The 14,782-nt window shown below is 43.6% G+C and overlaps 1 protein-coding gene and 1 long non-coding RNA gene across 3 annotated transcripts in view; one reads left to right on the top strand and one right to left on the bottom strand.

Moving 5' to 3' along the window:
- The window catches only part of LOC139753395 (uncharacterized), an 89,196-nt gene that overhangs the window by 635 nt on the left and 73,779 nt on the right, over positions 1–14,782 (top strand). For both annotated transcript variants that reach the window (XM_071669845.1, XM_071669844.1), the window contains exons 2-3: positions 3,261–3,387; positions 7,839–8,010. In XM_071669845.1, coding sequence (XP_071525946.1) covers positions 3,261–3,387; positions 7,839–8,010 — 299 coding nt within the window. The remainder of the gene's footprint in view (positions 1–3,260; positions 3,388–7,838; positions 8,011–14,782) is intronic.
- The window catches only part of LOC139753397 (uncharacterized), a 49,907-nt gene that overhangs the window by 16,413 nt on the left and 18,712 nt on the right, over positions 1–14,782 (bottom strand). The window lies entirely within an intron of this gene.

Raw genomic sequence — 14,782 nt, 5'->3', positions numbered from 1 at the left:
TTATCGTTTACCTGTGGACACGGTGAGAGTTTGATCAACGCGAGGAAGATGCTAGGCTCCCTGTTGTCACTATAGATGATGGAAGCCGCTAAAGTGATATTTCTCATAATAACGCTTGCCAATACGCGGAAATAATATATACGCTCATGATGACAGTTCGATTGTTTAACTCCCTCATCCAGTTTTCTCTATTTACATTGATAAGGATGTCATATTCAACAAACCACGGGTAGTTATAAGCAAAGTATTTTAAGTAAGGTTGACATTTGGGTTAGTAAGCCAAATGGAATGAATGACTTATCCTGGGGTAACGGCGGCAAATGGCTGTTAATGGTGGTCGTGGTTGTTGGGATGGGTTAACCGATGTTCATGATTACCATCAAGGAAGTGCTGTATATATTTATTTCAGCAAGGCGTCGTTGTCAAAACTGATTTTTCTTAGTGCAGGATCAGCCAAAATTTGGACGTTAAAGAAAGTGCTTTGAAAGGCAGCCTACGAGTGTCCGATTCGTCATTGTCCCATGGCAACACGGGTTCCACACGTCTTCTCTTTAAGTGTAATTCATTTGCTCAGGGAAAGGTGTTGATATAATGAGCACAAGTATAATTACTGATAACATGGAATGGATGGTGGGCATCCTTCTTCAGTAAGGTCCGAAAATACTAATGCATAACTGCTTATTAGCTCCCGACACCACATTACATAGTGACTTTTTTTCTGCTGCGTTAATTGTCAAGGCTATTTCGCTGGCTTGGCTGGAATTTTTCTTCCTGTGGTCAAAGCCTGGAAAAAAAATGCCGAACTTCGGGGACCAGATGGTTCCATACCAGATGGTTCCACCATCTGTACTTCGATCGTTCAGGCCATTGATGGAAGTCACAATGTAGCAGAGCGAATCTGTGCGATGGATGTGGAGAGAAAGCAATAATAAAATCTTCCTATACATGGGGGATGGTTTGCGTTACGGGTAATTCCCGTAAGTTTAAGGCTCCCAGTTGACTCTTTTGTGGTTTAATACGATAGATATTATAATACGGATAAGTTACCTTAGATTGGGATAGACTTTTGTTGTAACTGTAGCCACTTGGCTGAGAGTCCAATCTCACCTCTAGTGAAAGATTTTTGCATACAGCGACGTAAAGGCCAGTATTTCGTACCTCAGACGTGTTTTGTCAGAGGTGAGTGGCTCGAGGACAGACGGTGGAGATAGATGCCAAAGCTGGCTACAGCTCATAGAAAATTCATTCTCCATTCTCCTCTTGAGAAATTACTTATGAAGCATTAAGCAGAATAGCAGATGTAAGCCAGCACCATCCTTGTTTGGAACATCGTGTTGGTAAGTGGTGTGATCATCAATATTCAAAATCACGTCCACACCAAAGGAATTACAAAAGGAACTTTGTTAGCATTTGTTAGCAGAGTGGACCAAAACTGCTAGTGTTGCCAACATTAACCTCATCAACGGGAGATATAAGTTACCAGCCCTATTCCCTGTTATAATGTGGCCATGTTCGTGAATGTGTCACAGTATTGCTGATAATGTAGCGAATTCATGTTGCCGACATTTTCAGTTAGATCCACACCATCGTAACAGTATTAAGGGATAAAGATGCCATGATTGTTACACATGTTGTTGCCCATTTTGTTTCTTGCTATGTCTGCAACAATATTTCGTTGGTGTTGCCCCAGTTTTAGAGACAGCATGAGGCTCATTTTTAGACAACAGTGGTCCAGCATCGTCCTTGTTGCTGAATGATTTATGCATACACACACAATACCCGTTCGCCATTTCCCGCGTTAACATGGTATTACCAATATCAGAGGCGCGGCCTCTCTCTCACCCACACTGGCGCTATCTCGTGTATAATGCACCGAAACCAGAGCTCCCAGCCATAGCCAAGCCCCAGGGACAATTCAGACACTTGACTATTCCTTGGCTCATCCCATGGAGAATAGTCACCCCTTGTGTACCACATGTCTCCAACTCCCTCTTTCCATACACACCTCAACCCCCCAAATGTTTAGGCCTTGACGACTCATAGCCTCATTGAGTCCTTCTGTCTCTTCGGTCTTTCGTTTTCCATTGCTCTGTCCTCTTCTGACATATATCACCGGTGTCTCTTCGCTGATCCAGGTCCGCTCTGTCATGCCTCTTAAACATCTCTTTTATCCTGTCATTCCTTCCATGTCAAGCCTACTCAGTCAGCACATTGCCCTCAGGTATTGCATTTTTTAACACGTCCACCCCCCTCCGTTCTTAAGCATATTTAGAGTTCAAGACTTGCCCATACAACACCAGCAGGACTTACCATATCATCAGACGAACTTTCCTTGATATCATCTTCCACAAATTATCTTCGTCAACCTTTCTCAGTTGTCAGTAAACCACATGCAAGATCCTCTTTTTCTCCAAGTATTTCTTCTACAACCTCTCCATAGCAAGCACATGGTCCACACGTCCTCTACCCATCATGAAATCACTTTGCTGACGAGCGATGTAATATGAAGGGGTCGGCCACACTGTTCATGGGCTGAACCACGGCATGTGAAGCGGTCAGCGGAAACCACGGAAACGTGTAAGGGATGTGACTAGATAGATATGGTAGCTCTGGTTTTGATGCATTATACGTGTTATCTAGAGAATGGATGTGAGCACCTGTGGCCATTCCTCTTCGGCTCCAGGCGGCACCTCGTTACATGGTTGGTTGGTTGTTTGGGCTTTAGGCCTATCAACTGCCAGGGTCTTTAAGGTCGTCAAAGTAAGCTATATCCTCCAACCGAAAAATCTTTAACTCCTTCAGGTGTTAATGATAATTCTAAGATCACATACACTCTATGCATGTGGCCAGTGTTACATGGGAAGCTGCGAACTGATTATAACTGAAAAAAAAAGAATAATAATATTAATGATTTATAATTATCAATTTCATTAATTATGATAATTACTAATTTACTCATGTTTGAGGTATTGTAGTCGAGTCGAACTCTACTTTTTCACTGTAAAATAACGGCTATGGTTGGTATGCGGAGTGTATGACCTCCCTATTGCTCTTCCTTGTGGACGAAAGTCTTCATCAAGGTCAGGATTTGAAAATAATTGGCTGAAGAAGGAAAAGAATTATCCAAGGTGATTGTGGAAGGAATCGAAAATTTTTCTTGTAAAACAAGCTAGATTTGAGAAATGCTGAGGCTTCACATTTAATCTTAACATTGTCTTGTGCCTGTGTTTATAATATACCGAAATGTTTGTGTGGTGTAGGCAGATCCTGGCCGCTGGTGAGGAGAGTCACACTCAGCAAGATGAGAACTACTTCACGCCCTTCCTCACACCGCGTCACCTGCCCGCCACCCCTCTCCACTCCCACCTCAGCCTCCTCACCTCCCAGGTCAGTACATACAACTCCCAGCTCAGTTCACGTAACTCCCAGATCACTACACGCTACTCGCGGGTTAGTAAACAACTCGGAAGTCAATACACGCAACTCCCAGCTCAGTACACAACACATCCAGATCAATACACAGTTCCAGCATAATAAACACAATTTCCAGGTCAATACACCCAACTCCCAAGTCAGAACACAACTCGGCCAGTCCAAATACAGCACTCGCACCACATCGCTAATTCTGAAATGCCTCTAACGACTACTTGGACGCGAACGATTTTTTTTTTTTTTTTATTTTCATCATAATTGTATGTGAGGAGAACAAGAGAACAAATGGTAGCATCAGTGAAGGGAGTAAATGGGAAAGTGGTAACAGGCAAAGTTGAAGAGAAGATTGAGTACTTTGAGGGAATGTTGAACGTTTTAGATGACAGGATGGCAGGTGGGTGTTTAGCACGTGAGGTATGCGAAGCGAGTCATGGCGAATGGTTTAGATGAATAGAAAGGTGGTGAAAGCATTGCATGAGATGAAATTTGGTTAAGAATGGTGGCATGCACAGAGCATCAGATTGATGAGGAACAGTATGGCTTCAGGAGGGGAAGATATGTGTGTCAGGTGTTTGCTTTGAAGAATATATAAGAAATACTTAAAGAAGAATTTATATATTGCGTGTATGAATCTTGATAAAGCGCATGATAAGGTTCATAGAGATGCTTTGGGAAGGTGTTACGAATATATACTGTGGGAGGAAAGCTATTAGGGCTAGTGAAGAGTTTCTGTTCTGTGTGCGTGTAGGAAGAGAGGAAGATGAGGGGTTCCAGGTAGAGGTGAGTCTGTGGTAAGGTACGGTGACATTACCATGGCTGTTTGATCTTTATGAATTGGGATGGTGAGGGAAGTAAGGGCTTTGGAAAGAGAGACAGATCTGAAGTTTGTGGAAAGAGGTGGAGGCGAGGGGATTTGTGAGGTAAGTCTGTTCCTGAGTTTGAGTTTAGGAGAGTGTATGACTGGAGAAAGCTGCGAGTAGATAGGATTAAAAGCAAGGTTTACAAAGTTTAGCAGTGGGGAGCGAGAGTGAGGGTGGTTAGAGTAAGTCTGGATGGAGAAAACCTGGAGGAAGTGGTGTGTATATACCTGTAAGTGAGCAAAGTAGCAGATGGAACTATGAATGCTTTAGTAAGGCACATGATAGGTGAGGGAGACCGTATGCAACGAGGAATGCATAGACAGAGAAGTCACTGTCTGAGAGGAATGGTAGGTATGTATGATAGTACAGTAGTCCAGACGGTGTTGTGCGTATGCTTGGCGTGGGCCTTGCATTAAAAAGTAAGGAAGAGCTTGGATGTGCTGCAAGGGAAAAGGTTGTGGAGGGAGTAGGGTCGATCGATTGATAAATGACAGGGTGAGAGAGACGGGTGGTAGTAAGAACAGTTTCTATGAGACAGCTGAAGGGGCGGAACTGAAATGGTTTGGACATATGGAGAGGTTGACTTAAGAGGATATACGTGTTAGAAATCGAGGGAACAAGGATAAGAGGGAGACAGAGGACGAGACGGGAGGATGGAGTGAGACTTTTGAACCACCAGGGCCCGAACCTGCCTGAGGGTGTGAGGCGAGCGTGGGATTGAACGAATTGTTGTGACGTAGGACACGGGGGGGGGGGGGGGGGCCACGTGCTGCCATTGGACTGAACCAAGGCATATGGAACAGTCTGGAGGAACACTGGAAGGATCTGAGGGGCTGAACTGTTTATGAGTGGCTCAGGTTTTGGTGCATCATATATGTAAGCTAATGTGTGTATGTGAGTGTTGTTTTTGTGTGTGAAATTTATGCTACAGAGAGGGCCTAGGGGAAAAAAGGTAGAAATTCAAGTATTTCCTTACAGAGTCAGCTCTCGTCTCTTATACAGCTATTACTTCGGCTTTTGCTCTCGTAACTTGTGCTGCCTGGTTGGCTCTTCCTCTGGCCAGGACGCGTAGTACCTGCCAGGTCAATACGTCGTACAAATCTCGTGTGGGCGATTTGCAACTCGTAGAAAGACCGAAACCATTTCTTTTTCGTTTCACAGCTAAACTGTGGGACGCCTTACCCGTCAAGAGCGAACTGGTTTTACGGATTAAGGATAAGATGAAAGTGCATATGTAGCCTTATGAATATTTGTTTTTGATTGTAGGGTATGGTCGATATTGTTAAAAATTGGTTGTCTTTATGAAATGCGTTGATAAAGACGGATTTTTTTTTTAGCTTTGATCTTGGTAAGGTCTTTGTTTCTTGTCCCGATAGATGTTAATGAATATCAGTAAGGAGCGGGATGAGTTTGGGATGTGTATGAAGGTTTAATGTGGACATTATCATCAAAGTCTTTCGCCAGAAGTAGTTTGTATTTCACATACATATGAAAGGATTTTTACGTAGTAACCAACTTTTTTTTATTTTGTCTTATGCTCTTGTTTCTTTTGTTTATATATATATATATATATATATATATATATATATATATATATATATATATATATATATATATATGCTTAACGTTTCTTACAGCTTACCCGAAAACCTGCCCAGTTCGGGAGCTTGCAGGTGAGTAGCTTGGCTCCAGTGTCGACGTTATCCTGCTGCTTAAACTTGATACTCTCTCTCTCTCTCTCTCTCTCTCTCTCTCTCTCTCTCTCTCTCTCTCTCTCGTCGGAGGTAGGTACCCTGGTGGTCTAGACCTATATTCTCCCTCTTATTCTTGGTATTCGTCAGTGTTCTAGATTCGTCCCGTTTCTATGTGTATTAATATCTGCTAGTACTCCAGGCTTCCCAAATCCTGTGCATTCAGTATATATAAACTCTGGGACTTGTAGTGTACGTTGAGTAGCTTTAGTACAGTTGAACCATCCAGCCAGTGTTCCTGGCCTCCGGGATAAGTGGCTCTCATCTTGCAACTCCTTTTGGCTTACTGGTAGGTGGTGCTCTGTCCTACTCCCGCACTCAACGGTACGAATTCTTTGCTTTATAAGGTCTGGTATAATTATAGTTCAGTAGTATGGTTCCTTCACTGGTGCAGACTGTGACGGGATGAGGGGACTGGGAACCAGAAGGGAGATGGTTTGTTTAGGTCAGGACTACTGTTTCTTAATGCAGTGAATAAATGTTTTTGTTGCTTGGGTCGCTTATCCTTAAGAAATCAAGGAAATTGCAAGATGGTTGAGTACAGTCGCTGACTATAAAGTCGTGGGGTACATATGGTCGAAGCCGCACTGAGCCTCTGGCTCGACCGACATATACGGATGGCGCTGTAGCAGCCTCGACCACTTGCCTACTAAAACTTCAGGTGCGTCCCGGAACTTCTGTCTGTGACTGTACATACGTACATACAGCGTACCGTGTGCACCAGGGGGGTGTTCGCTCCACTGGCCGCCCCCACCCGACACCTGCACCTGGTCTGGTTGGTTATCTTGGGGATGGCTGTAGTGCCAGATAACTTCCTGTGTCTCCAGCTGACCTTGCCTGACTTTTTGGTGATGACTTCGTATGGCCCATAGTGACGGACATGCACGGGCCAAACATTCTCCAGTCATGGCCATCTCGTGTGAAAATACAGCAATTGGCAAACATGAAGAAATTGACAAACAAACGAAGAAATTAAGTTCAAGTACCACGTCAAGTTGATTATGGCTGTGTATTACCTGTAACTTCTTGGCTGAGAAGGTCGGTTATTGTAACGACAGGTGTCACAGGAGTGCTGTGTTGTATAGTGGTGCCAATTTCATCAGTACTGTGTTACAACCCCGACCGTCTGCCTCAACGCGTTACTAGTAAGCCGACATCGCGTCCTTTCACAAGGGGTCGGGGAAAAATGCTCAACCGCGTCGGTTTCACTACTGGCATCAGCGAGTGTTGGGAAGGTGTAGTACTACGGTGAGGATGGAGTGCTGGAGTGCAGTGCACGTCTGCCTCTCACGAGAACCATTATGGCGACCGCTCGGCGTTTTCACTCGCCAGGGGGGTCTTAAGGGCGTCTATGAACTAGTGCAGCTTGGAAGCAAATTTTTGGCGAAGTTCTTTAAGCTTGGTGTATTTTGTGGCTAGACTCGACCGTTCCCGTTGCAGCACTAGCCCACTAACCCCAGCTTATCTTATCACTTGTAGTGTACTCTAGTTCATGCTTAACCTAATTATGTTTATCAGGTATTTGGAATATTTCATTTATATGACTTCCCAGTTCATGTTACTCTTCAGAAGCCATCAGTTTTCTGTAATAAAGGGCGTAGTAATTCTAGAATTATAGTGATGAATATTTGGTAATGTTCTAGCGTCATCCACGGTATATACTAATACATCCAATTTTTTTTTTATCAAAAATGAACGCAATCAATTCGGAAAGATCAGTTAACTGAGTACTTTTTGGAAATTCAGTACTTTAAACCGGAAAGATGTTTATCATTTCCCATTCGTTTTATTGCAGGAATCACTGGAGGTGTACCACGATGCGTACTCTTCCCTCCAGCGGCCACACCTCGACTACCTGGGTCAGGACCAGCGGCGGCAGCGACACGCCAGCTCCGGTACCGCACCAACCAAAGAAAACGGGCTTCACCTGGAGATGAAGCTCGTGGAAGACTCGGCTAAACTAAACGGTAGGTGATTCGCCGGTTTCCCAGCTTTGGATGTAGTGCAGAGGGTGTATATAGGAAGAACAGTTAACAGAGCACCCGATGGTATAGAGGTTGTTTGCAGGGGAGCAGTGACAGTGTCAGAATTTTAAAGGTGTGCGTATGAGTTCCGCCAAAGTACGTGTTTTTTTTCGCTTCTGTGTGATATTTCTTTTTCCCCCGCATTTTGCACTTTATTGAAACTGGCATCCCAAAAGTGTATTTGACACACTGTAAATGCAGAGATTTTGATAGACGTTCTGGCAACAGTGGAGCCCAATGAAAGATGTACCATTTTGGTTCCCATTTAACCCAACCTTTGTGGTTGAGGATATCTCATATTTTCACAATAGTATAGGTAAGCTACAGACTGTTTAATCCAAATCGGTAATGCAGATGAGTATTATTTTCATCTTTTCGTTGTGAAAGTTATTGCATCATCATGTACAACACAAATATCTATGTATTTGTTCGTGGCCTGCATAATACCCTTGGCAGTAGAGTACAGACATTAGAATAGTTCAAAAGTACTAGATAATTGATAAATACAGGCATAGATGGTTTCCTTATGTTTGGACCTTTCTCTGTTTACTGTAAATACTTTCAGGAACAGTTCCGCTGTGACATTCGCCACCCCAGCCTATCCATGACAAATCCTGGATACGAACGTGGGTTAGATAGGATATTAAAGCACAAACTTTCACGATAATGGTCAAGTTGATGATAATGGTTTCTCTTGTAATTCATAAATGAAGGTTGGCGTACAAAGTATTTGTATAAGATTGCCATTTAAGATTCTTAGTGTGGTATCTGGAAACTATGTGTTTACTGAGGGCGGAACTGTTAGATTTTTATATTTAATGGGAAACACTGTTAATCATACCTACACTTTATGGGATCTGCTGTAAAGTTACCCTCCCTGACTGACGATACTGGGTCCAGGGATGGTAGGTGTGTGATCTTACATATTTCTTGGGTTAGGGAGTGTTATAGCGTAGCCTTATTGTATGATAATATTGAAACATTGCTCCAGAATAAGTTAGTCTTGTAGCCTTGCCGTAGAGTAAGGCACAACTGTAGCCTTGCCCTTGAGTAAGGCACTGCCGTAGCCTTGCCTCAAAGCTTTTCCGTCTTTTAGTTTGGGTATTACATGTGATGGTACCTTGTACAGGATAGGGACTGTACGACTCGGATTTATGATGGCTTGTTGTTAATGATGCAGTTGTGTTCGTCTGGTATGCGTTAAGGTGGCTGTACTGTCTCAGGGACTAAATGAGGAGGTGAAGCCTTGAGACTGCTGCTGGCCTGGATTAAGCCTAAATCCAAGCATTTGGAGACTTGGGCCTACTGGATGATGCTTACCTATTTGGTCACTCATGTAGAGAAGACGTGAAGGTCTAGCATATATTGGTGCACCTATGTGATGTCGTCTACTGGGACGGTGACACCTGGATCCGCTTTATCATGGGACAGACTCACTCCCCTTACCCGGAACTTAGGCGACCCTGATGCTTATGGTTGTGGCCCTAGACAGGCATGTCATATCTCGAAGATTAGTGTTACTAGTGTGTCTTTATAGGTTTCAAATCAGAATACTTAATTTATACTCTTTGCTGAACCCTCGGGGGAGGTTGGCAGTTCTGAGTTGGAATTCTGTGCGACTCCGTCAGATGTTGGGAATGACTGGATGCTTGCCTTGTGGTTGAGGCATATGACGACGAATTTATGAATTTGCCTCTCTAATGAACAATCGTTCGCTGAGTAGACCGCGCGCTGGACGACCACAGCGATGAGAGCACCGCTCACATCTGTCGGATAGAGAGTTGATATAGGCTTGGGAAGGTTGTGTGTGGCGGGGTGGGTAGAGGACCTTGTGTAGAGTGGGAGGGTGTTTGGTAGTGTCCTCGTGCATGACCTGTACTGCATGCCAGTAGGCCGTCGCTGACGTCAGGTGACCAGGAACCACGGTGTCGTGTTGGTGTCTTTTGTGGGTCACACGTGTCACCCTGACGAGGCAGCTCGACAGGGGTCCCTGGCTCCGGCGAACTTTTATGCAAGTGGATGAGTCTATGATGCACACTGAATGGCTAAACTCTGCTGAGGTAACATGACCAGCTGAGATATGATTGATGCGTGCGTGAATGCTAGCCCAGGTTAAAGGTAGGCACTCCAAAGTGGACACCTGCCTGAGGGAGGGATGGCTGCTTGTCCTGGTTGCTGGCGGATGTCTGCGGTGCTCTGGTGATCCGATTACGAGTGAGAGGGAGGGTCGTCTTTTCGGGTGAGGGGCTGGCGGATGTCAGTTGATTGGCCTGCACCACAACCTGTGGAGCTGAGTGAGCGCTGGATGGTGTTAGACTGATGGCCTGGGTAGAGCTTTAACCTCCTTACCTTCATGTTTCCATTCTGTCCCTCTCACCCACACCTTCTCTCTCTCTCTCTCTCTCTCTCTCTCTCTCTCTCTCTCTCTCTCTCTCTCTCTCTCTCTCTCTCTCTCTCTCACTCACACACACACACATCATGCGTCACCGTTGCCATAACCACAAACATCGATTAAATAGGAAATGTTATCGAGACTTACAGCAAAGGTGAATATTATACTCACGTCTCAGTCTTTCACTAGACGCAAACAATGATGTGTTTCCCCACAATAAACGTAAAAATATAGGCGGTTCTCAGTCTCGATTGATATAGGAGGCTTTATAACCGTTCCTCGAGGGATAGAAATGTAAGTCGTGAGACTAGTATACGTCAGTATCACTCCAGATGATGAGTTGGTCCCGATCGTAGGTGTTTATGTGGCTCTATCGGTAAGACGCGGACTTGTTTGTGAGGCGGTGTACAGTGTGTGACGTTGCTTGCTGGCACACTGGATCCTCCACTACCTGACTCGCGCAGCAGCCGCCTTCGCCGCAGAGAAAGATTTATGCAGGGTAGGATCGCGCAGCAAAATATTTATATTGTTTCACACTGGACGAAGACTTGTATATTTAACTCCACACGAGATATATATGCATGTAGGAGTTTCTGGACATTTTTATATACATGTCTTTACAACTGAATCCTGCAGTTTCCTGTATGAAACGTATAGTATACATTTTTACAGTTACATTATTCATCTTCTGTAACTCTGTAAACGGACATTTTAATACTCTACGTTCACTGTAGTGACTACTTAAACATTCACCTCCTGTAAGGTTTAGACATGAGTTAATTTTTTCTCTCGGGCTTATCTCTGCATGTAAAGCACCCTCTTCAACGAAGAGATAAGCGTTGCACACAGTTATCTCACAGCAGACGAGAACATCTCCAATTTCTAATTTGATTCGAAAACATTTCTTTTGTTTCGAACCTGTAAATCCCAGTCGATCAGAAAACCTGAATTTATTGAGTTATACGTCAGTGTGGTAGAGAGTGAGAGTATGATAAGGGAGTACAGATGTATACCCGTCTCATTCTTGGGATATGCCCTTCACATCTGCCCTGAGGGAGCAGTGTGTCCAAGGGCCACGGCCGCCATGGGCCCGACGGCCCTGGGTGCGGGAGGAGGTGGTGGTGGTGGTGCTGGTGTGTCCGTAGTGATGCCGTAGGCTGGCTGGGTGTCTTACACGTGCAGCTCTGAGGACGGCCAGAGCCATTTAGCGGATAGCGGACGAGGCAAAGCGTTACGTTGCGCTTGATACACCAAGGCAGAGGTCCATGTGTGTGTGGTGACAGCTCGTGTTACATGTCTTAAAGAGACACAGTGGAAATAGTGTTTGTATGTGTACACTACACTCTGTGTGGTTATTTGTGCTAATATGCGATACCAGTGGCTCCACTTGGAGATTTGTTAGTTAGTCTTCTTGTTAGAAATGGAATGAACGAGTAAACCCAAGTGTTTGTTAGATGCTAGGTGTTACTATGTCGATAACTGCAAGTGTGTGTAATATGTTCAGTGTCGTATAACTAGTGTGTGTAAAGGATGAGGTGTGATCATGTTTGATGTAGAACACGAGTACTGAGTTGTGTAACCTGATGCACAGTTGACTAGATCTATGTACAAGGATCACACAGCCCGGCACAAGCTTGAGCAAATCTGATTTGCACATAGCAAAAATGTTCTCCAAAATAGCTTCAGTGTTTTGGTTTACATTTCGATCCAAAGGCCTTAGAAGAAAATGGTCCAGTAGATGAATATTCTCGAATACTATTTGATATTTTGGGATAATTGTATTTTTTCTTGGGGTTTATTAAAATGTTTATCATTTTTAAGACAGTATATTTTGGGATAATTGTATTTTTTCTTGGGGTTTATTAAAATGTTTATCATTTTTAAGACAGTATTGTCATTGTGAAATTCAAATGATAACGCATGCAAAAATGGGCATGAGGAAATTATCTCAGTGGGTCAGGAAAGGTCTGGAAAAGATTTGTTTAGCTGACCCTTCAAGGAGCGTTCGAACCCTGTATTTGCTATTGATCCTTCAAACAGCTCTCGAACCCTATACCTATTACTGAACCTTCTAGGAAACGTTGTGTTACTGACCTTCAGATGTGCGTTCGAACCCTGTATTTGCTACCGATCCTTCAAACAGCTCTCGAACCCTATACCTGTTACTGAACCTTCTAGGAAACATTGTGTTACTGACCCTCAGATGTGCGTTCGAACCCTCTGTGCTATGTGTTGATTTAGTAACAGGGTAGATTGATCAGCACGATTGCTAATTGCTTGTTTCGGGGAGGGAATTTTACACTCGTGTTGCTCTTGTATATGTTTACCATGTCATTACTCCTTTGTGCACACACACACACACACACACACACACACACACCAGCCAAAGTCATATATCCATTTATCGACCAGTCCCGAGGGGATGATGAACAGCTGTGTTGGCTGTGGGCCGTTTATCGCGGCGCAGATTCGAACGCGGGCAAACCCGTGCGTCAACGATGGTCTCCGTCGATGACCACTACACCACTGAAGCTTTGATGTTTTACTTGTGTTCGAAATACGAGAAATGTTAGCGTGTGTTGTTTTCTTGCAACAGGGAAGCAAGTATATTAGTTATGGTACACTGACGAAGTAATGTATCGTCATGTACTCTTTATGTTTATGATGTGTTACGTGTTAGTATGTTACAAAGTAGTAGGTTAGTTATGATGTGTGACAGCAAGAGTGGATAGTGGGTTATGCACGTTACAGTGAGGCACCCATTACGTGGTAGCACGTGATATGTTACCTTTTCACGTTAGCTGGTGATTCTATTGTTGCAAGCAGTTAGCACGTTGCCTGTGACAGTGTGTTACAACGAGAAAAATCAAAGTCAGATCGTGCTAAGCGTATCCCAGCTTAGTGGTCATGTCAATCTGCATGACCACGTATGTCTAACATGGCCGTTTTCCTCTCTGGTTTGAGTCACTCATTTTCATGGCTTGGCCGGGGTAGGTACCCTAAATACAGGTCAGATTTCGATGTGCAAACCTGCTGACCCCCGAGGTCGTTAATAATAATAATGATAAATAATAATGATGATGATGATGATAATAATAATAATAATAATAATTAATAATAATAGATGCCAGTTTGAATCGATTCAAACCGAAAACAAGATAAAAAAAAAAAAAAAAGCGAGGCTTTAAGATTAAGGCAAGTTAGTCTTGGCAAAGTAACTAAAATAACTTAATTACATTGGTTTACATATTTGTTAGGATGAGATTATTCTTTTACCGGTTCGCCTGAGCTGGCATGGGTTCGTGGAGATGATGGTGAAGTGTATGTAACTGGGAGTAAAGGGATCTCCGATGTCAGGAGACGACGGTGGCGTGAGCACTGCAGTAGCTTCTTCCTAAAGTGCTGGATGATGCTAACGGCCGCGATGCTTGGAGGAGATGGCATGGGGCAGTGAGCCGAGCTCCTCTTGATGGGTGGTGTTAAGAGGGACATGAGGCAATCGTACTTACCATTAGTTCTGTGTGTTGTGGTTGATGAGGTGGTTTGGTTCTTTGCAATTTAGCCCTGTTGCTAGCTAGAACCATTAATGCCGTGAACGGGATATTATAACCCCCCTCATCGAATATTCCTAAGAACTTTTAAAAGTTCAAAAATAATTTTGTAAGACCATACAAACATGGTTTCATGACGGTTACGCCCCCCAGGGTAAAAAAGGAGGTTGGCGCCACTAGTTGGCAACAGTCCTGAGTCACATTAGAGCTGATGTAAACAGAAATATGATAATATTTATTGATGTTTTAATCTTATAGTTTCATTAATCTCTGTCATCCTCACCCTGAATTATTTAAGATAAGCATATGTTGATATGCTGTGTGTTAACAAGTTGTAAAATAGCGATTCTTTCCAAAACTCGTCTATTTACTGGCTTGCAAGAAATTTGGAAACATTTGTCCTCGTAATTTCATGTATATTATCTTGTTTTAAGAAGAATTGCGGCAGTTTTTCTATACATTTACCCCAACGGAACCACATCCGGCAGTGGTTTTATGTAATTCACATACACCTTGGTCATCACTGTTCATGGACTGTATACACTGTGAGAGCGCGTGTGGTCTTAGAATTACCTGTAATGCATGAGAAAGATGTTAAGGATTTTTCAGGTAGGTGGTTATAACTAGACCGTGACATCATAAATGATCCTGGTCGTAGGTAGAGTGTAAAATTCAACCAACCAAACATCATTGTTGGCGTTTTTGTCCACATGTACTTCATTCCCTCTCTACTGTGTGGAGATACACCTGCGTGGGCCGCCGTATCAAAAGT

The sequence above is a fragment of the Panulirus ornatus genome, chromosome 14 (genome assembly GCF_036320965.1).
Source record: "Panulirus ornatus isolate Po-2019 chromosome 14, ASM3632096v1, whole genome shotgun sequence".
NCBI lineage: Eukaryota > Metazoa > Arthropoda > Malacostraca > Decapoda > Palinuridae > Panulirus > Panulirus ornatus.
Note: the sequence above shows the minus strand (reverse complement) of the source record. Positions and strands in the feature narration are given on the sequence as shown.